Source organism: Zea mays, chromosome 3 (genome assembly GCF_902167145.1).
Source record: "Zea mays cultivar B73 chromosome 3, Zm-B73-REFERENCE-NAM-5.0, whole genome shotgun sequence".
NCBI classification, from domain to species: domain Eukaryota; kingdom Viridiplantae; phylum Streptophyta; class Magnoliopsida; order Poales; family Poaceae; genus Zea; species Zea mays.
In genome coordinates, this window is record NC_050098.1 from 8,291,730 (window position 1) to 8,314,127 (window position 22,398).

The following is a 22,398-nucleotide window of genomic DNA, read 5'->3' on the forward strand; positions in this document are numbered from 1 at the left end:
GAAACCTAGAGCAGTCACAAACTAATCCAAATTGAAACCTAAACAAATCCAATTTCAAACCTAGAGCAGTCACAAACTAATCCAAACTGAAACCTAAACAAATCCAATTAGAAACCTAGAGCAGTCACAAACTAATCCAAACTGAAACCTAAACAAATCCAATCTGATGAAGCAACAGCAAAATCTGAAAAAGAAATAGGAGGATGTGGGGAGGGGCTGCTGCAGCGGCATGGAGGGAGCAGGGAGTGGAGGCCAGGGGGAGGAGGTCACGGGATGGAGGCCAGGGGGAGGAGGTCACGGGAATGGAGGCTAGGGGGAGGGTGGTCGCGTGGAACAGAGCAGGGAGGGAGGTCGTGGTGGGTGGCAGGATTGAGGCCGGCGGGATGGAGGCCGCAGGAAGGGAGGGGCCGGCGGGATGGAGGCCGCAGGAAGGGAGGGGCCGGCGGGATGGAGGATGCAGGAAGGGAGGCAGCGGCGGGAATCCATGGGGAGGACAACATGTACGTGAAGGAATGGTGCCATGGGGGAAGAAAGAAGAAGGATCCGTACCTGACTTGGTTTGCTTCATCTCTCCACGCATCTCCCGTGGTGGTGGCGGCGCTGCTAAGGGCCTTCCGTCGGTGGTGGCAGCGCTGCTATGGACGGGAGTGGAAGGGAAGGAGGAAGCTAGGGCGCGCCGCACGCGGGAGAAGGAAAAAATACGCGCGCTCGGAGGTATCCACGCGCGCGAGCGACCGACGCGTGAGAAAACAGAGGTATGGACTGCAGTATTGAATACTGCAAAAATACCATGGTATTGACAAAACTGTATTATTGAAAACTCTGTTTTTTTTTTTTTGAACAAACGCAGGAGAGCTGCGTGTCATTATATTAAGAAGAAAAAAAGAACATAGGAGAGACAAGACTTGTCAACCCCTAATTACAAAGGCCCCTAGGCCGAGACCCCTCCGGCAATAACACAACGCACCACACACACAAGGTAACAACCCGACCAATAACGACTACCAGCAGGAAAACTGCTAAGGTCCCCTAGGGAGCTGGCGCAGCAGGAGGTCCTGCAGAGCTGATGCACCAGCCAAACACCAGACGTTGCCCTCCTCAATCACAGCACTCTGAACTCGCTGGGTGCAGGGCACAACCCCCTCAAAAACACAAGCATTACGATGCTTCCAAATCTCCCAAGCAACCAAAATGATCAAGGAATTAAGACCTTTTCTTAGACTCTTCTCCACTTTCTTGATACTTTGGCACCACCAATTTGAGAAACGAGTGCATCCATGCTGAGGCACAATGGCAAGGAGGCCTAAATTGTGTAGCATGGACGTCCATATCTGCCGAGCGAACACGCAGGAGACAAGAGTATGCTGGATGGTTTCCTCGGCCTGATCACACAGAGGGCAAGCAACTGGATGGGGCAGACCTCTTTTTGCAAGTCGATCAGCTGTCCAAACCCTGTTTTTGATTGCCAACCATACAAAGAATTTGCATCGTAAGGGGGCCCAGGTCTTCCAGACACGTCGCCAAGGGCCAAAAGGGATAGAGCCAACAAAGAGAGCATCATAGGCCGATTTGCTACAATAAGTACCATGAGCAGAGAGGCGCCAGATGTGTTGGTCTGCGATGTCAGGTTGCAGAACTACCCCATCAACCAAGTTCCATAGCTGCAGATACTCTACTAGGACCGTTACAGACAATCCTCCCCGAATATCTGACACCCATTGACGATTTGTGAGCCCCTCAGCTACTGTTCTTCGCTTTAAAGCCCTTCTAGAAATCACTTGGATAAGGGTTGGACAGTGTTCAGCCACAGTTTTACCAAGGAGCCAACGATCAGTCCAGAACTTCACAGATTCACCACTGCCTACCACTGAGGTAATAGCCACATCAACGAGGGCCTTTGCATTACGGTGCACTCGGATAGGGAGACCAGCCCATGGCCTTGACGCGTCAGTCTTTTGTAACCAAAGCCACCTGGCACGTAGGGCCCATCCAAACATCTCCAGGTTGAGAATACCCAGACCACCATACTTGAGAGGCCGCTGGACAGCTTCCCAGGACACAAGACAGTTACCTCCATTTGCATCACCTTGCCCCTTCCAAAGAAAGCCTCTTCTCCTCTTATCGATTGCCTTAAAAACCCATTTAGGGAGTTCTAAAGCAAGCATAAGATAGATAGGGACAGAAGACAACACTGTCTTAACCATGACAAGACGACCAGCCCGGCTGAGAAGATTAGCTTTCCATCCTGGAAGTTTATCAGCAACTTTATCAACAAGCGGCAGGAGATCAGAGTTAGCAAGCCTACGGATTGATAGAGGAATCCCCAAGTAAGTGCAGGGAAAATTTTTTGTAGCACATGGTAATAAGGCAGAAATGGTGGTCAGCTCATTCGCTCCACATTGAATGGGCGTAACAGAACTTTTGGAGATGTTCGTTTTTAACCCAGTAGCATGACCAAAGATGTCTAAAATGCTGATAATTGCTGAGATATCCTGATGAGAGGGCCGCATGAACAAAACAACATCGTCAGCATAGAAGGAGATACAATGTTTGACATGTTGATTTGCAATCGGCTGCAGCATATGTTCCCTGAAAGCATAACTGACCATAGCATTCAAAGCCTCCATGACAAGGATAAACAACATGGGGGACAAATGATCGCCTTGCCGAAGACCCCTATGATGCAGAATGTATTCCCCAGGCTCGCCATTGACAAGGATCCGTGTAGAGGAAGTGCAAAGCAACAGACTAATAAGGTTGCACCAGCTTCGACCAAAACCCAAGTGTTGTAACATGTCAAGCAGGAATGGCCAGGATATCGAGTCAAAGGCCTTGGAAATATCCAACTTCAGCAGGATGTGAGGCTCTTTTGAGTGGTGTAATGATCTGATAAGTTGCTGCACCAGTAGGAAATTGTCTTGTATACTCCTTCCTTTGATAAAGGCACTTTGGTTGATAGAGACCATACTTGGCAGGTGGGGTGCCAACCGAGCTGCTAGCACTTTGGTCACCAACTTAGCAAAGCTGTGAACAAGGCTTATTGGCCTGTAATCCTTGACCAGCAGGGCATCCACCTTCTTAGGCAGGAGGGTGATAAAAGCCGTGTTGAGGAGTTTGAGTTTGGAGACATGCCCACATTGCACAGCAAGCAAAGCACCCATCATATCCTCCTTGATGATATCCCAGCAAACCTTATAAAAACGACCTGTGAAACCATCTGGCCCAGGAGCCTTGTCCAAAGGCATATTTTTAACAACTGACCAAACCTCCTCCATAGAAAAAACAAGCTCAAGATCCCCCAAATCATGTTGTTGAATGCCCAGGCTGTGTAGGTCCAGGGTGTAGTCCCTATGTTCAGCTGTACCTAGCAGGTTATCATAAAAATCCAAGGCTGCTTGCTGTTTTTCTTCCTGTGAGGTGACAATACGTTCCTCAACCTGGAATTTTGCAATAAAGTTCTTTTTCTTGCGGTAGCGGGCTTGCTGATGGAAGAAAGAAGTATTTGCATCACCCTCTTGTAGATACAAAATGCGAGAGCGAAGCCTCGCAATAGTGCGCTCCAATGATGCCAAACCGAGGCAATGCAGTTTCAATTTTTTTCTAAGTCATTCCTCCCCGGGTGAGAGCACTCTATTGTCCCTGGCAATCTCAAGGCGGTGCAGAATTTCCTTAGCAGTAGCAAGTTGCAGCTTTACATTACCAACCTTGTGATGGCTCCATTTTTGCAGCCCCTTGCTAAGTCGCTGCAGTTTTAAGAATATACCCTCAACAGGGCAAGCAGTGGAGACCGGAGCATTCCAGCTATGGCTGACAGCCTCAAGGAAACCCGGCAATTTGGGCCAATAACTTTCAAAGTGAAAACGCCTCTTCTTATGGGTTTGGACATTAAGGCTGAGAATAAGAGGACAATGGTCCGACACCCCCGAGGATGCACTTTGCAAGAGCGAATTAGGAAAGAAATCTTCCCAATCATTGCAACAGAACACCCTATCAAGTCGTACAAGAGTTGGAGAAGACCTTTCATTTGACCATGTAAATTTGCGACCATGCAGTGGAATTTCCTTAAGAAGGCAGTCATCAAGAAACCTTCGAAATCTGCCCATCAAAGCTCTATTCAGTTTAGCATTATTTTTGTCAGCAGCTTGATAGATCATGTTAAAATCCCCAGACAACAGCCAAGGACCACTGCAGAGGGTTCTGAAATCAAGAAGCTCCTGGAGGAATTGAATTTTCCTATCATCTTCCTGCGGGCCATAAACACCAGTGAACCACCAATTCATACCATCCATCCTAGCAAACTGAACTGAAACCGAGAAATTATCAATACGAGAGGAGATGACTTGACAAACTGCTCCCTTCCATGCAATTAGAATGCCACCACGAGTACCAACAGCAGGCAGGGTCAAGAACTTATCAAAATCTGAACCACACACAGATAGGAGCAGATGGGAAGAAAACGACGCCACTTTAGTCTCTTGGAGGCAAATAATATCAGCTTTGGAGGATAGAATTGTGTCTCTTACATAATCTCGCCTAGCCTTATTATTAAGGCCACGGGCATTCCATACAAGAATGTTTGATAGATTCATTGAAAAAACAAATAAACACGACCAAGGACAGCAGGAATTAACAGCCTGCCAGGAGAACTGGGCTGCTGGAATCATCAAATCGCTCAGCCTGCCAGCCAAAAATAGCAGCAAGTGCAGCAAGATGAGAGTCCGTCAGGCGCCCCTCGAACAGCTTAAAATAGTTGTCTTGAGCTTTTTGATCAATGGCTTCTTCCGTGGCTGCGAGACCCAAACTCCTGATGACTTTCTTTTGGGCTTCAGTGATGATCGGACCTGGAGAACAAGGCTTGACACCAGCCACCCTCCTACTCCGACGAGGCACAGCAACAACAGTCTTACTGCTTCTAATCTTGGCAACCGGCATGGGCAGCAGCTGTACCACTGGCTTGATGATTTTCTCCAGGTCATTGAAAGAAACAGCAGGCGCATCCGGCGCAGAACATTTCTTAGAGTGACGCTTTCGCCTAAAATATACCTGAAGGTTGGAAGGGAGGCCACCTCTGCGATTAATGGCAGCATCCTGCGGCTCAACAGACCTATGCCTCTCAACAGGGTGAGGAATACCCTGGTTAGACACAATGTCTGGAACCACAGCAGCACCAAGTCTATCCTCTTCCCAAGTAAGCAGAGGTAAATTTGCGGAAGGAATAGAGGTGACAGCTATAGAATCCTCAGAACTGGGCGCCAGCTGCTCCACGGTCCCTGGCTCATCAACAGGGTCCAAGGGACCCTGGATATGCTCAGGGCCCGGAGCCATGGCCCCCAACATAGCAGTAGTAGACATGACAGCCTCAACCGGAGGAGACAATAATAATAAGGCCTCAGACGGAGTCCATGGGACTTCCACATCCAAGGCCTGAAGAACCGCAAGGTGCTGGTCCGCGCTCGCCTGAGGTGGGGAGGAACCAAGCATTGAATATGCCCGAACAGCAGCCAAGTCTTCTTCCCTAGGCTGAACCGCAGACCCTGGGCCTAGACGTTGAAGAGCAGATTGTCTGCCCTTATGCACACCGTCATCTGCAGAGCCCCTCCTACCATCACGGTCCCCAGGTGGCGAACGTGAACGGAAGCGCCTCCTCCGCCGTGCAGAATCATCCAAATCAGATGGGACCTGGGTGGGATCTGGTACAGCACGTTGTCCCACCAACACTTTAATCTGAACATGATAGGCAAGAGCTAGCCTACCAACACCTGGTCCAATTCCCAGAGGGTCGGTAATCCAAAGGTCTCTAGTCTGAGGGATTAAAGCCAAGTCATAACACCAACCGTAACAACGAAAGACATCCAAATTCTTGAGTTGTAAAGTATCATCATGCACCTCCTGGACCCAAGCAAAAGGATTTAAAAGCTGTTGGACAGTGGTCAGCTCCCAGGCATGCATTGGAATGCCACGTAGCTCGAATTCCACAGGGATAGGCAAACTTGCACTCGAAGACCCAAAGAACTTGGACCACTTTTTACAATGCAGGGAAAAAGCGCCTGCACGAATAGTGTTCCATCTCACTGTCAACTGGTCAGCAAACTGCAGGGAGGGAAGCATGAGCAGGAAATGTCCATGGGCCAGTTTCCTCAGAATTAGCGAATCAGAACTGACTTCAAGCTTTTGAGCAACCGCATCTGCAATATCAGCATCTGACACAGGCACATCACTGACCACAAAGATAGATACTGCAAACTTCAAGTCCTCCTCTGCTTTTTCCATCAAACTGTTCCAACCAATCACACAAGGTTGCTGATGATGCGCTGACCCAGTTTCAGTCAGAAGCGCCTCCTCGTCTGTTTCACAACAAGCTATCAAACACATACACCCTCAAAACTGTAGTATTCTAGAATACTACAGTATTTGACAAAAACTGAAAAAATACTGTACTAACAAATAGGCACTACGTGTTTTCCAACAGCACACTCTAAAATGTATTGCAGGGTTTATATTTACTCATGCGCAGTACAATATGAAGCCCATAAATATATTAAATTCTTTATCTTCTAGTAGTAAATAGATCCCCTCACAATGCAGTCTACTTTTGCATATTCTCTCTTTTGCAATGCAAAATGGAAAGGGTATTTAGACTGTGTGTTGGAGATACTTTCTAAGTACTACAGGACATGTTATAGTCTATTTTTTGAAATAAACTTCACTTGACACTATGCATTGGAGTCAGTCAACCTACAGTAATGTACGGAGTACTAACTCTACACAACTTGCAACAGCAACAACAGCTCACGCTGCTGATTCCATCAGGGTTCAGGCCACCTAGGGCCTTGTTCGTTTGTGTCGGATTGGTGGGTCGGAACGATTCCTAGACGGATTGCTTCTCTAATTTATATAAACTTTGATTAGCTGGATCGATTCCGAGTGCAATCCGACGTAAACGAACAAGGCCTAGGGCTCCTTTGGGAGCACGGAAACCGACCGGTTTCCTCGGGAGCCCGTCACACCGTGGCCTAGAATGCCCGTGGCGGTCATTGGGCCATTTGGGAGATCAGTCCGCGTGGTAGTAGGCCCTGGGCGCGACGGGTTTCGCTGGGTCGCGCACGTCTCGCCTCCGGAGGCCGGGCACACATTCCCGTCGAGCGTCGTTCCCGTCCTTGACTCTTCGCTCCCACCTCCACAACAACGACATCGCTCGAGCAGATAAAACAGCCGAGGGCAGCAGGGCCGGGGCTGGTGTCCCAAACGGCAGCAGGGCAGGGCTCACCTGCGGAGGACGCACTCCCGCGGGCAGCCAGGCGAGCGTGGCGGGGGATGCCTGGGTTGGCCTGCCCCGGCGTAGCCTGTCCTGGCTGCCAAAGGAGCTCTTTCCTCAACCCGCGCCATCCTGGGCCGCGTGCATTTCGCCGAACGCTGCTTGGCCTATTAATAGTCCAATTTTCAATTGATGTTGTACAACATTTTTCATTCAAAAATGAAATAAAAATTGCTGTCCCAACATCATCATGAAAACCAGAGGGGTATAAAATAAGGGGAAATGTTGAGAGACAAGGATACAGTTATTTGGACTTACCATGAATAAACTGCCTAGCTTGTTCTGCTATGTCCTGTTTACCATATGCAAGAACCTAAAATCCAAAAATAAATGTACTCATAACAAAAATGGGAAATAAACATGAAGCTCAAATTACTAATTTGACGTTACTCACAACAATCTGTTGCCTCAAGTTCATCAGGCAGACCACTGACGATGTATCCATGGAGAAGGAAGACAACCTTCTTTTCATCTGCATGCAAACTAAACGAGATAAGTACGTACTCCGTACCATTCATTTTGTACATATGTTGCAAGATTCAAACACATGGAAACAAATGGAATCCTTGAAAGTGCAAAATTCAAAACAAGGAAACAAATCGACTCCTCATAGTACGAGAGTGAAATGCTGCATCTATGTATAAGAACTTTGACTTTACCTTTATATTGAAGAAGAATTTCAAAACTATTTCCAACTCCTGCGAATTTTGTGAACTGTAGGGTGCCGGAAGGGCGCCAAATATTCTAGTAGGGTAGATTTGCCACTCTAACAAAAAGTCATTAACCAATTGCAACTCTTACAAACAGTATTAATTATTTGCCACTCTTATCGTTAACTTCTTAAATAATTGCCATCTAATCCCATTTAAGCATCCTAATCCAAGTCTTAGCCTCTAAGATGGATCCAAACAAATAGACAACAGGATTGTACGAGCAGCAACACACGTACGAGCAGCAACACACGTACTAACTGCAATTTGAACCATTGTTAGCTGTCAAGCACTCCTTCAACTAGCAGACACCTCCGCAGGACACTCCACAACATGCTAGTCAAGCCTCGTGAATATCTGGCTGACCTTTTCTTCACCTCTTCATTCACTTACATATTCAAATGACAACCAGACAATATTATAATGACAACTCAATTTATTTCAAAAAGTATCCTTACATTAACTTCAATGATAACTCAATTTATTTCGCAAATCATCCTTACAGTAACTTCAATGAGAACTCAATTTATTTCAAAAGCATCCTTACAGCACTGAAAGAACTGTAATTACAAATATCACCAAATAAATGAAACAATCCAAATATTGACAACACAAATATGTAAACAAGATGCATCCCTTCAGAATCATTAACAATTTTGTCCACCACTTGCAGTTCTTGCATGTAACTCCTCAAAGGTATCACCATCCGACGGTCGTCTTTCACCTGCCCAAACATCAACAAGACAAGAACAAAAGTGTTGTTGCATCAACATGAACTTATTAACATGAACAAAAAAAAGGTGATATCAACACCACACCTGACTTAGTATCATGTTCAACTTGGACAATCGGTTTCCTCCTAGGTGTTAGCTTCTTTCCAGAAGATGAAGCAAATTGAGCCCATTCTTGGGACTCATTAGTTCCCTCATGTAGTTGCAAGTCATCTGGTGTCGTGCTTGCATTTTCAACTTGCTCTACAAAAATAGGTCATCTACGTCGTTTTGGTACAGAAGACTCCCCGCGTTGATCATCGTCATCAACATAGATTTTAGGTTTTGCTCCAACCTTTGCATTTACTTTCCTGCACCTCTTCCTACAAAAGTTCAAAATTCACTAACATGTATGTCATTTAAAATAGATTAAGAAGAATTGTTGAGTACCTTGTCTTCGCGCCTGTGTATCGACACTTTGCACTTCCTGTTCTGTGGCCATACTCACCACATACACCACACTTTGACTGTCTTGTAGCTTTTACTTTTCCCTTATCAAGCCTGCATTGACAATCACATCTTATCAAGCCTGCATTGACAATCACACTCACAGTCAGTTCAGCATTGTTAATAAGACTAATTGACAATCACACTCACATATTTTAACAACTCACCCAGGTGGGAGATGTTCAAAAAAAAATATCATCAGGCAATTTGCCCCATTTGCTAGAAGTGACACCCTCCAATGAGATATCCTATATGCACCACACAATATGATAAAATACATATGAATCAATTCATCATAGAACCAAAGCAACGTTGAATTCAGTGATAGAAACCTGCACGTTGCTAGTGGTGACATTTGCAGAACCAGAGAATTCTTCATCAAAGTCCTTCTCATTGCCATCTGCCATCTGTGGCACTACAAAACATAATCAACAATAATCGCATTAAACTATGCCCAAGTACTCTATATGTTGAAATATCATAGTCCAAATATGATATGCAGCTTGACCGTGAAACAAAAACAGATGCATCTCTTTGTGATAAGCTAATAAACCAAAACGAAATGATGCGTCCTTGCCAAAGTATCCTATGCATCAGGCTGACCTAAGACATGAAGAGGCTCATGCATCATCTGTCATGGATCGATGATTATTTGCAAGGTTTCCTCTTACGATCAACATTGAAACATTAACAGTAGGCAGACCAAAACGCATTTGCACAACAGAACAAAAATCTCTTCTTCTGCCTGCAACATCCATAAGAACAACGAGGCTACAACCAAGAACAGATGAAAGAATCCAGGAGCTGAATCTTCCCAGACAGATCCAATCCAAGCACAGGAGAAGATGGGAAAGCACGAGGACGCAATGAATCACCTGAGTGGGGCGGGTGCGGGAGGAGCTGGGTGCCGCCTGGGGGTGGGGGGTGCGAACGGAAGTGGACGCCTTGTCTCCGGCGGGCGCAGCGCTGGGCGGAGACGGATGGCTCCAGTCACTGAACTAACTTTCGATTTGTTTGGATCTAGTGATCCTATTCTTACGGTGAGATTCAATTAGGATGGTTAAATGGGATTAAATGACAATTATTTAAGAGGTTAACGATAAGAGTGGTAAATATTTAATACTATTTGTAAGAGTGGCAATTGGTTAATGACTCTTTGTTAGAGTGGCAAATCTTTAGGGCTCGTTTGGCAGCCTGGTTTCCCTCCGGGATCCCGACCCAACCCCCTGGTCACGAATCCACGGGCTCAAATCTCCCCCGGGGGGAAAATTTGCATTTGGCTGCCCATTTCCCGGGCCCGATTCGCGTGAGGTCGGGCAGGAAACCCTCGCCCATCGCGGCGTCGCGGATAATGGCAAAATTGCTAATGGCTCCTCGCCCAGCCGCCGCCTCCGCCCCTCACCCAGCCGCCGCCTCCGCCCCTCACCCGCCGCCTCTCCGCCTCTTCCTCCCCTCCCCCTCCCATCGTGATCGCCCCCCTCGACCTCTCCCACCTGCCGCCATACGGCACTTCCACCCGACCGGCTTGTAGTTGGAGAGCGCCGCCACGAGCGGCACCGACGACGACGACATCGTGGGCATCTGCACGGCCGTGCACGGGCTGCACGCGTAGCACAAGCCGCGGCAGCTCGGCGGGCTCGACCCCAGCCGCACCTTCTCCTCCTCCTCCTTCGCCGCCGCCGCTCCGTCGTCGCCCTGCTGCCGCACCATTGATCCGTTAGCGTGGCACAACATTAACTCCGGCCAAGCACCCACCTGGACTGTAAGTCCCGATCCAACTCCTACCGCCTCTCCCGATGACTCTATCCATGTGATTACTTTTCTTGATGTTGTTTAGGCGCTGTAAATTTTGCACAAAGTGCTACCTGATGTTGTTTAGGCGCTATAAACTCTTTACTAATGAGTTAACTATTCATGAAAGAGCTGAGTGTCGTAGCTTATGGTATGAAAGAGCAAGAAAATTCTGTATTATTCTGGTTTTGGATGTTTTGCACTCATGAACAGCATCATCATCAGTAGCTTCAGTTCCAGATGATATGTAACATGAGTTGATTCTTGCAGTGCCGCTTTATATGTAGCTTTCGTGAAAACGTGAAAAAATTTGGACAGCTCTGCTATGTAACATGAGTTGATTCTTGCAGTTCTGATATGTAACACGAGTTGATATGTAAAGGACAGCTCTGCTATGTAACATGCTATGCAAGAATTCTGATATGTAACATGAGTTGTTAACTTTGCACAAAGTGCTACCTGATATTGACAATGTGAAAAAATTTGGACCATATTTATTAAAAAGCTGTGCAAGTGTTAAACACTAGCTCATATTGTTTGAAGTAGGGTACTCATTTATTTACTGTCCTGACATAGAACTCTACTCTATGACTGGTTTTACTTGAAGTTGAATTCTTAACCAATGTGGTATACTCTGGAGTAGATATAGAAATAGAAAAGCTGCTTAGGTATTTAAATATTGCTCATGTGTTCGTTTGAAATGGGCTGCTCACCAGTTATGCGTTTCATGTGTTTCCATTCATTCATGTGTTTCCTCGTTGATTAAAAACTGCATTTGTATGAAATGGGCTGCTCACCAATTATGTGTTTCATGTGTTTCCATTCATTCATGTGTTTCCTTGTTGATTAAAAACTGCATTTGTATGATTAGTTGGTTTTCTGGCCTTAGATTTGAAGTTAAGAATATGCTGCATTTCTATTTAGTCATGCCCTTGCACTTGGTAATAGATCATAATTTAATGGATCACAAAATTTAATGGATAGGAGCACTTATTAGTTCTATACAGGTGTGCTGATTTATTGTCTTATGTACAGGTTGAAACAATCGCTCACAGGCAACATTATCAGGTAATGTTGATTCTCACTAATGTTGCATAAATCAGTTGTTGCATTTGGTGCTGTTCTCTCACTCCACCAGAAAATGGCACATGAGTAGATGCATTTGGTAGAACTGTGTGGTGACCTTGCATTCCAGAAAAAGATTTTCTAGTGGAGTGAGAGAACAGCACAATCACTTTACCCCTCAACCATACCATGTATGAAATTTTTTATTCTTTCACATTTGAGAATTCCTTGATATGAATCAGCGATGACATTTAATATCTATGGGCCAATTGTGCTTGTATTGATCTGCCAAAATTATACTTAAGGGTTATGTGTTCAAAAGTGATGTAGCTTGTATTGATCTGCCTTGTATTTTACTCACCAGTTTATATATCTTGTGTGATCTGCCAATTATGCTTGTATTTTACTCACTAGTTTATATATCTTGTGCGATACAATGCTTTTTATTTTACTCACCAGTTTATATATCTTGTGTGATCTGCCAATTATGCTTGTATTGATCTGCCTTGTATTTTTAATATATTTGTTCTGCCTTGTATTTGTGTTTTATAATTATCTGTAGTCCATATATATTTCTAAAGTCCATATAATCTGTAGATATTAGATAATGGGCTCAAGGAATGAGATTATGGAGTGTAGAAGGAAGAAAATTCTGAAATTCATGGAAATGGAGGAGGAAGAGGATGAGGAACTATTTTTTATCATCATTCCTAGCATACTCGAAGGACTTAATGAAGAAAAAAGGGCAGTACATACTTCTGAATATACTGGTGCTAAGAAGATTAGAGAAATTTTAGAAGGCCACGAGAATTGGTGTATGAGCGAGTTTCGCATGGAGCCACGAATATTTAAGGCAATAGCTAATTATCTAGGCGGGAGAGGCTTTTGCGCGATACACGCGGAGTCACAATTGAGGAACAATTAGGAATATTTATGTTCATGATATCACACAATGCTAGTAATGGGAGGCTACAGAAGACATTTCAGCATAGTGGCGAAACAATCCATAGACATGTGAAGGCCGTCTTCAATATAATTCCTACCCTCACATGTAGATTTGTCAAACTTCCTACTTCCTTGGAACCTCATCCTAAGATTGCCTCGGACTCCCGATTTTGGCCATTCTTTCAGGTAATACACCATATCAATCAATTTCCTTGACTCTTTCTTCCCATTACCTTTGTCACCCAACACTTTCTTTCCTTTATGTGCAGAATTGTATAGGTGCTATTGACGGTACTCACGTCCCTATCACAATTTCAGAAGAGAAAGCCCCACCATATAGGAATAGAAAAGGAACATTATCCCAGAATGTGATGGTAGCGTGTGACTTCAACTTGAACTTCACTTTTATCTCATGCGGCTGGGAAGGATCCGCATCAGATGCTGGGGTGCTTAAATCCGCTATTAGCAAAGGTTTTCATGTCCCAGAGGGCAAGTTTTACCTTGTCGACGGTGGATACGCAAACACACCATCATTTCTTGCTCCATATCGTGGTGTGAGATACCACCTTGGTGAGTTTAGGTGTAGTATGATGGAATAAGTCTTGAGTCTTGAGCATCTAGAGGACAGCCTGCTTTTGACTGTCCTCTGTAGTCCTTTAGCATCTAGAGGACAGCTTGACTGTCCTCTGTAGTCTCTTTAGCATCTAGAGGACAGCAGTCGCTTTTTGACTGTCCTCTGTAGTCGCTTTAGCATCTAGAGGACAACAGTCGCTTTTGACTGTCCTCTGTAGTCTCTTTAGCATCTAGAGGACAATCCTGTTGTGTAGTGTGTGTGAGAAGGTGTGGTAGTGCAGCCCCTAGGGCTATAAATATGTGTCCCCAACCCCTCTAAGGGTATGGCATTGTGTAGAGTTTGATGAAATAAACAGAAAATTGCCCCAACTCATAGTGTCATCCTCTTGATGAGAGTTAGAGTCCCTCTACTTACAATTGGTATCAGAGGCAAACTATCCTGCAGCCTAAACATCTCGTGCTCATCTCCTTCCCGTGCCTCTCCCCACACTCAGTCGGCAGCAAGAGCTCCAACTGTTCCTTCCTCCCCTGCTCAGACGAGCAGCCTTTCGTCTGAGACAGCCTCTTCCACACGCAGCGACCCCTCACTAGCCCACCATGTCCCTACGCTTGGCCACTTCGAGTGCGCGGCGCCAGCAGGAGGCCGAGGTCGCCGCGGCACAAGAACGCGAGCGAGCAGCAGCAGCGGCTGCAGCGACAGCGGCGAGGGCAGCACGGTTGGCGGCGGCGGAACTGGCAGCGGCGAGAGCGGAAGTAGAAGCAGCGGAGGCGGCGGATGCTGCACGTGCGGCGGCAACAGAGCTCGAGGTTCTGCGCGGCAGTAGAGCTGGCAGCTCTGCTTCTGTCGACGACAACACCGACGACGAGCTCAGGCTGGCGAGGGAAGCAGCGCGAGAGCAGGCGGCACAGTGGGCAGCCGCGCATCCCCATGGGGGCGCGCGTGGCGGCAGCCCGGATAGGCGCCGACACGCTGACGGCGCTCCAGGCGGGGGCGCACGCGGCGGCAGCCCAGACGGGCGTAGACGCGCCGGCGGTGCTCCCGGCGGCGGCGACCGAGTCGACGGAGATCGCGGCCTCTACAGGCGGCGCGGTTCTCCCTCCCCGGATCGGTACCATGGTCGCCGCATGGCCCAAGCCATTGTCAGGGACATCGGTCCCGGCGGTGGGTGGCCTACCCTCACCAAGACCAACTACGTCGAGTGGGCCGCGGTGATGAGGGTACGGCTCCAGGTTCGCCACATGTGGGAAGCAGTTCGTTACGACGACGTCGACTACCACGAGGATCGGCGGGCGCTGGATGCCCTCATTGCTGCAGTCCCGCCCGAGATGCAGTTTTCGCTTTCCCAGAAGCGGACTGCCAAGGAGGCCTGGGACGCCATCGCTGCGACCCGCATCGGCAGCGATCGTGCCCGCAAGACCACACTGCAGGCACTTCGCAAGGAGTGGGAGAACCTGGCCTTCAAGCCAGGTGAGGATGTTGATGACTTTGCTCTCCGCCTCAACACTCTGTTGCAGAAGATGGTGCAGTTCGGCGACGACACCTACGATGAGGAGAGAGCTGTTGAGAAGCTCTTCCGTTGCATCCCCGAGAAGTACAGGCAGATTGCTCGCTCGATCGAGTCTCTGCTAGACCTCTCCACGATGACGATCGAAGAGGCGATTGGTCGCCTCAAGGTGGTCGACGGCGACGAACCACAGGCTCTCTCTGGGCCTATCACTATCGGCGGGAAGCTACATCTCACTCGGGAGCAGTGGGAGGCCTGCCAGGGTGACAAGAAGCAGGGGGAGTCCTCCTCGACACGAGGCCGCAAACGCGGCAAGCCGCGCAAGGCGCGTGGAGGCGCCCAGGCCGGGGCGCGAGGACATGCTGAGGGTGGTGCACGTGGAGGTGCCCAAGGCGGCGCCGTCGGCAACAAGAAGCCGGCACGAGACGACGGCTGCCACAACTGCGGCAAGCTTGGCCACTGGGCCAGGGATTGTCGGCAGCCACGACGTGGCCAGGCCAACGTCGCACAGGCGGAGGCGGAGGAGGAGGCCCTGCTCCTGGCACATGCAAGCATCGAGCCATCTCCAGCGGCACCGGCCGCAGCGGCACTCCTCCACCTTGATGAGTCGAAAGCACGCGCTTTCCTCGGCGACGGCTCCAACAAGGACATGATCGAAGGATGGTGCCTCGACACCGGCGCCACTCATCACATGACCGGCCGACGGGAGTTCTTCACCGAGCTTGACTCTAGCGTCCGAGGCTCCGTCAAGTTTGGGGACGCCTCCGGCGTAGAGATCAAGGGCGCCGGCTCAGTCGTCTTCACCGCCGCGTCTGGTGAGCACAGGCTGCTCACCGGAGTCTACTACATCCCCGCGTTGAGGAACTCTATCATCAGCTTGGGACAGCTGGATGAGAACGGTTCGCGCGTGGAGGTCGAGCACGGAGTCATGAGGATCTGGGATCCCTCTCGTCGCCTTCTTGCCAAGGTACGCAGGAGTGCAAATCGGCTTTACATCCTCAATGTGAAGGTGGCACAACCTTGCTGCCTTGCTGCTCGTCGAGACGACGGGGCATGGCAGTGGCACGAGCGCTTCGGGCACCTTAACTTCGAAGCCCTGAAGCGGCTCAGTGCCAAGGAGATGGTACGAGGCCTGCCGTGCCTTGACCATGTGGAGCAATTCTGCGATGTCTGCGTGTTGACAAAGCAGAGACGACTCCCCTTTCCCCAGCAGTCGAGCTTCCGAGCCAAGGAGAGGCTCGAGCTCGTGCATGGGGACTTGTGTGGCCCGGTGACACCAGCCACACCAGGAGGACGACGCTACTTCTTGCTGCTCGTCGACGATCTCTCCCGCTACATGTGGGTGATGATCCTTGGCAGCAAGGGAGAGGCTGCGAACGCCATCAGGCGTGTGCAGGTCGCTGCGGAGGCGGAGTGCGGCCGCATGTTGCGCGTGCTGCGCACCGACAACGGCGGCGAATTCACGGCGGCTGAGTTCGCGTCGTACTGCGCGGATGAGGGCGTTCAGCGCCACTACTCCGCGCCGTACAGCCCGCAGCAGAACGGCGTCGTCGAGCGGCGCAACCAGACGGTTGTGGGGATGGCTCGGGCTCTCCTCAAGCAGAGAGGAATGCCAGCTGTCTTCTGGGGAGAGGCGGTGGTGACAGCGGTTTACATCCTCAACCGCTCGCCCACCAAGGCTCTCAACGGGATGACACCGTACGAGGCTTGGCATGGGCGCAAGCCGGCGGTCTCCCACCTACGGGTCTTCGGCTGCCTCGCGTTCACCAAGGAGCTTGGCCACATCAGCAAGCTCGACGATAGGAGCACCCCGGGGGTGTTCATTGGCTACGCGGAGGGCTCGAAGGCCTACTGCATCCTTGACCCAAGAACACAGCGTGTGCGCACGGCGCGCGACGTAGTGTTCGACGAAGGGCGAGGATGGGCGTGGGACAAGGCGGTGGACGACGGCACGACTCCGACGTACGACTTCACCATCGAGTACGTCCACTTTGAGGGAGCTGGGGGAGTAGGCAACTCTTCTCCGAGCAGGTCTACCCCAGCCCCCAAGTCTCCGCCGACTCCAGCGCCACACTCTCCAGCTCCTGCTACAACGAGCTCTTCACCACCACGCACTCCAGCCACGACTCCGGCTACAGCGAGCTCTTCGCCACCACGTACTCCAGCACCGACGGTACCCTCTCCGGGAACGTCCTCTCCGACACCAGCTCGTGTCGAGCACGACCCAGTGGAGCTCGTGACCCCTCTGTCCCGCGACGAGGAGCGCGTCGACGCGTGCTACGACGGCGAGCCGTTGCGGTATCGAAGGGTGGAGGGCCTTCTCATCGACCCGTCCGGTGCCAGGCCCTGCATCTCGCATTCTGGCAGGAGAGTTGCATCTTGCATGCGACGATGGTGAGCCTCGGTCTTTCGCGGAGGCCGAGAAACATGCGGCTTGGCGTGCCGCGATGCAGTCGGAGATGGACGCGGTTGAGACAAACCGCACTTGGGAGCTCGCTGACCTCCCTCATGGTCATCGCGCGATCACCCTTAAGTGGGTGTTCAAACTGAAGAGGATGAAGCCGGCGCCATCGTCAAGCATAAGGCTCGCTTGGTGGCACGCGGTTTCTTGCAGCAGGAGGGGATCGACTTCGACGATGCCTTCGCCCCTGTAGCACGGATGGAATCTGTGCGACTCCTCCTCGCGCTGGCAGCCCTGAAGGGCTGGCATGTTCATCACATGGATGTCAAGTCGGTGTTTCTTAACGGCGACTTAAAGGAGGAGGTCTATGTACACCAGCCGCCAGGTTTTGCGATCCCTGGCAAGGAGGGCAAGGTGTTGCGCCTGCGCAAGGCTCTCTACGGCTTGCGACAGGCACCAAGGGCGTGGAATGCCAAGCTGGATTCCACGCTCAAGAGGATGGGCTTCATGCCAAGCCCGCACAAGGCGGCCATCTATCAGCGGGGCAATGGAGAAAATGCCCTGCTGGTGGGTGTCTACGTCGACGACTTGGTGATCACCGGCGCCAAGGATGCAGAGGTGGCAGCGTTCAAGGAAGAGATGAAGGCCACCTTCCAAATGAGTGACCTGGGGCATCTCTCCTTCTACCTGGGGATTGAGGTGCACCAGGGAGACTCCGGGATCACACTTCGCCAGACCGCCTACGCCAAGCGCATTGTTGAGCTGGCTGGGCTCATCGACTGCAACCCAGCTCTCACTCCGATGGAGGAGAGGCTGAAGCTGAGTCGCGACAGCACGACGGAGGAGGTGGATGCTACACAGTACCGGCGTCTTGTGGGGAGCCTTCGCTACCTCGTCCACACACGGCCTGACTTGGCATACTCCGTCGGCTACGTTAGTCGGTTTCTGCAGCGACCGACGACGGAGCATGAGCAGGCTGTGAAGAGGATCATCCGCTATGTTGCGGGGACTCTCGACCACGGTCTCTACTACCCGAGGTGCCCTGGGGAGGCACACCTTGTCGGGTACAGCGACAGCGACCACGCCTGCGACATCGACACTAGCAAGAGCACAAGCGGGATCCTCTTCTTCCTCGGCAAGTGCCTCATTAGCTGGCAGTCGGTCAAGCAGCAGGTGGTGGCCATGTCCAGCTGCGAGGCCGAGTACATAGCGGCGTCCACTGCTTCGACTCAGGCGCTCTGGCTGGCTCGACTGCTCGGTGATCTCCTCGGGAGAGACACTGGAGCGGTGGAACTCAGGGTGGACAGCCAGTCCGCTCTGGCATTGGCCAAGAACCCCGTGTTTCATGAACGGAGCAAGCACATCCGGCTGAGATACCACTTCATCCGAGACTGCTTGGCAGAAGGGAGCATCAAGGCGCGCTACATCAACACCAAGGATCAGCTTGCAGATCTGCTCACCAAGCCCCTTGGGAAGATCAAGTTTGTTGAGCTTTGCTCCAGGTCCGGGATGACCCAACTTTCTCACAAGACGACGACCAAGACTTAGGGGGAGAATGATGGAATAAGTCTTGAGTCTTGAGCATCTAGAGGACAACCTGCTTTTGACTGTCCTCTGTAGTCCTTTAGCATCTAGAGGACAGCTTGACTGTCCTCTGTAGTCTCTTTAGCATCTAGAGGACAGCAGTCGCTTTTTGACTGTCCTCTGTAGTCGCTTTAGCATCTAGAGGACAACAGTCGCTTTTGACTGTCCTCTGTAGTCTCTTTAGCATCTAGAGGACAATCCTGTTGTGTAGTGTGTGTGAGAAGGTGTGGTAGTGCAGCCCCTAGGGCTATAAATATGTGTCCCCAACCCCTCTAAGGGTATGGCATTGTGTAGAGTTTGAAGAAATAAACAGAAAATTGCCCCAACTCATAGTGTCATCCTCTTGATGAGAGTTAGAGTCCCTCTACTTACATAGTAGGCGATCATCTCGAAGAATCGCATATGCAGATTATAAGGAGCTTTTCAACCATCGTCATGCTATTCTTAGAAACCATATTGAGCGGGCTATTGGGGTATTAAAGAAGAGATTTCAGATTCTCATAGTGGGTACTCATCATCCCACTGAGTCTCAAAGTAAAATCCCAGCTGCAGCAGCTGTGTTTCATAACATAATTAGAAGATTAAATGGAGATGATATGTGGCTAGAACAACAACCAAGTCATATTCAACCAGCAGATTTTATTGATTTGCCCGATGGAGATGACAACTATCAGAATGATGTAGAGTCAATGAATTTACAAAGCAGCCAGGGAAATATTCTTAGAGATCAAATTGCAATGCAAATGTGGGACCAATACATCCAAGATCGGGCATGAAAGCTGGTTAGTAGTTGGTTGTTTTGAAAGCTGCATATTAGTTATTAATTTTCAGAATTGTTTAGTAGTTTTTGTTGTTTTTCTTGATTGCTTTTTAGTTAGTTTTCAGAACTGTTTAGTAGTTTATTATATTGAAAGCTGCTGATTAGTTGGTTATTTTCATAGAACTGTTGATCAATTATGGCAAGAGCTTCTTGGAATATGAATTATGAGAAGAGTCTTGTTGACATCTTGCATGAGCATAATAATCCAAGATTTAGGGGTCAAAATGGTTGGATTCCGGAGGGCTGGCGTAGTATAACTCAAATGTTCAATGAGAAATTTCCTCTAGCTCAATTTTCGAAAGCGCAAATCCAAGAGAAAGAAAAAGAGCTCAAAGCAAATTACAAGTTAATAAAGGAAGCCCGGAAACAAAGTGGGGCTGGATGGAATGACAGCCTTGGCATGATAAATGCATTGCCACCAATATGGGACAGAATAATTAAAGTAAGTTCCTTTTTTCGTACTTAGTTTGATTGCTGTCCTAATATTTGACATAGTTTGATCCTAATCTTAACCTTTTGCTGCAATAACTAGAACCATCCAAAGATGAAGAAGTTCCAATCAAAGCCATTTCCTCTCTACAACCAATTGGAATTGCTATATCAAGGAAGCTGTGCAACCGGAGATCTAAATTTTACATCCACGCAACAACTAGCACCGGTTCAGCAGGTTTCAAACCCTCAAGATGATGCTGTAAATGAAGCTGTAAGCTCTTTTAGGAATGATGACCTTGAGCTCGATTCCGGTTTAAATCCATCCTCCTCAAATGTTCAAAGGCACGCAGTTTCAAGTACTCATGCTGATCTTGGCACAAATGACCGGACACCGGCATCTTCGGATTGTAGAGAGGATAGTCATGGAAGGAAGTGCAAGCAAAACCAAATCGCTGGGGTTCTTGAGGATTTTTTGCAATTCAAGAAGGAACAAAGTAACAAGTTTATTAGTGAGGTCAATCAACCATCAAATGAAAGAAGCAAAGAAGAGTATTCCATTGGAAAGTGTGTTGCTATTTTGGAGTCAATGGAAGATCTAAGTGAAGAAGAAATGGCAAAAGCATTAGGAGTGTTTAAGTGTGAAGAAAACCGGGAGATCTTTATGACTACCAAGAGGGCACGTGTTAGGTTGTTGTGGCTTAGGGATGAGATTAACAAACAGGTATTTCAAATGAAGCACTACTCAATTCAGTTTGATAAATATTTTGCATTTCTTCAGTTTGATAAATCATTTTGTAACACAATTTTATTCAATTGCAGGTGCTATCTCCACGAGTGAGTGGTGTATGAGGATTCCTGTACTTGGTAACAATTTTATTCAATTTTAATTTCTGTCGAGAATTTAGATTGCCTATAAATCTTGCTGCTGCAATGTTGAGATTTTAGATTGTGTACGTATTTAACCCGTTAACTCTCTATGAACTGCCAAATTGGTTCTAATGATAATGTTGTACTGATCTCTATGAGCAGTCATCTCTGAATTGGCTTAACTTCCTATCATGTGTCATGTGACCAAGTATGCACTTCATGCTACTAGATGTTATTACAGTTTTGTTTGGAATTCATCTTTTCCATTGCCTCTGAAGTTCTATATCCATGATGTACTAATTAGATAATACAACAAGCTCTATTGTGACTCCATTTGTTGTAACTTACACCACTGTATCCTATGATGCGAAGTTTTCTGTTCGGTTTACATGCCATTAGCCTTCTGCAGCATAATAGAATACTACTTTTAGACATAAGTATGAATATGATGTGTGCGAAAAAATGTAATTATAATATTTTATTAGTTAGCAGTTTCATGTATCAGTATGAACTGATTTGACTTACACTATTGTATACCATGTTCTCACCCTATTCACTTGTTGATGAACAGGAAGTGTGTAGAAATATTGATGTGAGATGCTAAAGCTACTGAAGTAAGAAGTGCAATTGTTAAGAAAACTGAAGTAATGAGATTGTTAAGAATATTGAGATCTCTTGTGCTTGATCTAATGTAATAGGACCTATTAGCTTCTATATTTGGATGACATTGTCTTTGTATAATTTGAGCACTTGGTACTTTCTATAGTCTGGAATGATCTAATAATTTAGCACTTGGTACTTTCTATACCTGGATGGCATGTCTCTATGCTGTGGTGGTGTTGAACTGAAGTTGAGCATGCATAATGGAGAACCAGGAGAATCAGATTGTGGTGTTGTATTGTTGTTGCTATAATTTTTCATTTGTGAGCTTTTGTCAACAGTGGATCGATAAACTTGTAAAACCAATGTGATATTAAGTGCTGTTGAAAACTTTATTTGAAGCAACAAAATGTTGGATGAAAAATATTCTATTTCATTGCATTAACATATTTTGTTTCCTATTGTCTTCATGTGCTCTACTTGATCAATTTCTAATTTTTTAAATTGTTTTCAGTGATGTTAAATCCTTTTTTTATTCACTTGACACTCATAGTTGCAGCAGAATTTTTATGG

General features: G+C 48.0%; 2 protein-coding genes and 1 pseudogene across 6 annotated transcripts in view; 1 reads left to right on the top strand and 2 right to left on the bottom strand.

Moving 5' to 3' along the window:
- The window catches only part of LOC103649654 (LOC100272535-like pseudogene), a 43,175-nt pseudogene extending 42,434 nt beyond the window's left edge, over window positions 1-741 (bottom strand). The window contains exon 1 of the transcript NR_156758.2: window positions 550-741. The product of NR_156758.2 is annotated as a protein-like pseudogene (transcript). The remainder of the gene's footprint in view (window positions 1-549) is intronic.
- Window positions 742-8,460: 7,719 nt separating this feature from the next.
- LOC103649655 (uncharacterized) lies at window positions 8,461-10,281 on the bottom strand. Of its 4 annotated transcripts, none has more exons than XR_563635.3 (6): window positions 10,118-10,281; window positions 9,575-9,657; window positions 9,410-9,490; window positions 9,186-9,324; window positions 8,844-9,118; window positions 8,461-8,749 (listed from the first exon to the last, which is right to left on the bottom strand). XR_563635.3 is itself a non-coding variant. In XM_008675388.3 (5 exons), exons 2-5 carry the CDS (start codon window positions 9,640-9,642, stop codon window positions 9,013-9,015), a joined length of 366 nt encoding a protein of 121 aa, XP_008673610.1. In that variant the 5' UTR covers window positions 9,643-9,657; window positions 10,118-10,281; the 3' UTR covers window positions 8,461-9,012. The 4 variants fall into 4 exon arrangements, 1 of the variants encoding a protein (XP_008673610.1); XR_563637.4 differs by having other exon boundaries at window positions 9,186-9,296; window positions 9,846-10,264; XR_563636.4 differs by having other exon boundaries at window positions 9,846-10,264.
- Window positions 10,282-10,595: 314 nt separating this feature from the next.
- LOC100273925 (uncharacterized) lies at window positions 10,596-21,993 on the top strand. Its single transcript, NM_001148317.1, has 6 exons — window positions 10,596-11,004; window positions 12,069-12,101; window positions 20,048-20,368; window positions 20,459-21,079; window positions 21,178-21,222; window positions 21,797-21,993. Exons 3-5 carry the CDS (start codon window positions 20,063-20,065, stop codon window positions 21,205-21,207), a joined length of 957 nt encoding a protein of 318 aa, NP_001141789.1. The 5' UTR covers window positions 10,596-11,004; window positions 12,069-12,101; window positions 20,048-20,062; the 3' UTR covers window positions 21,208-21,222; window positions 21,797-21,993.
- Window positions 21,994-22,398: the final 405 nt, after the last annotated feature.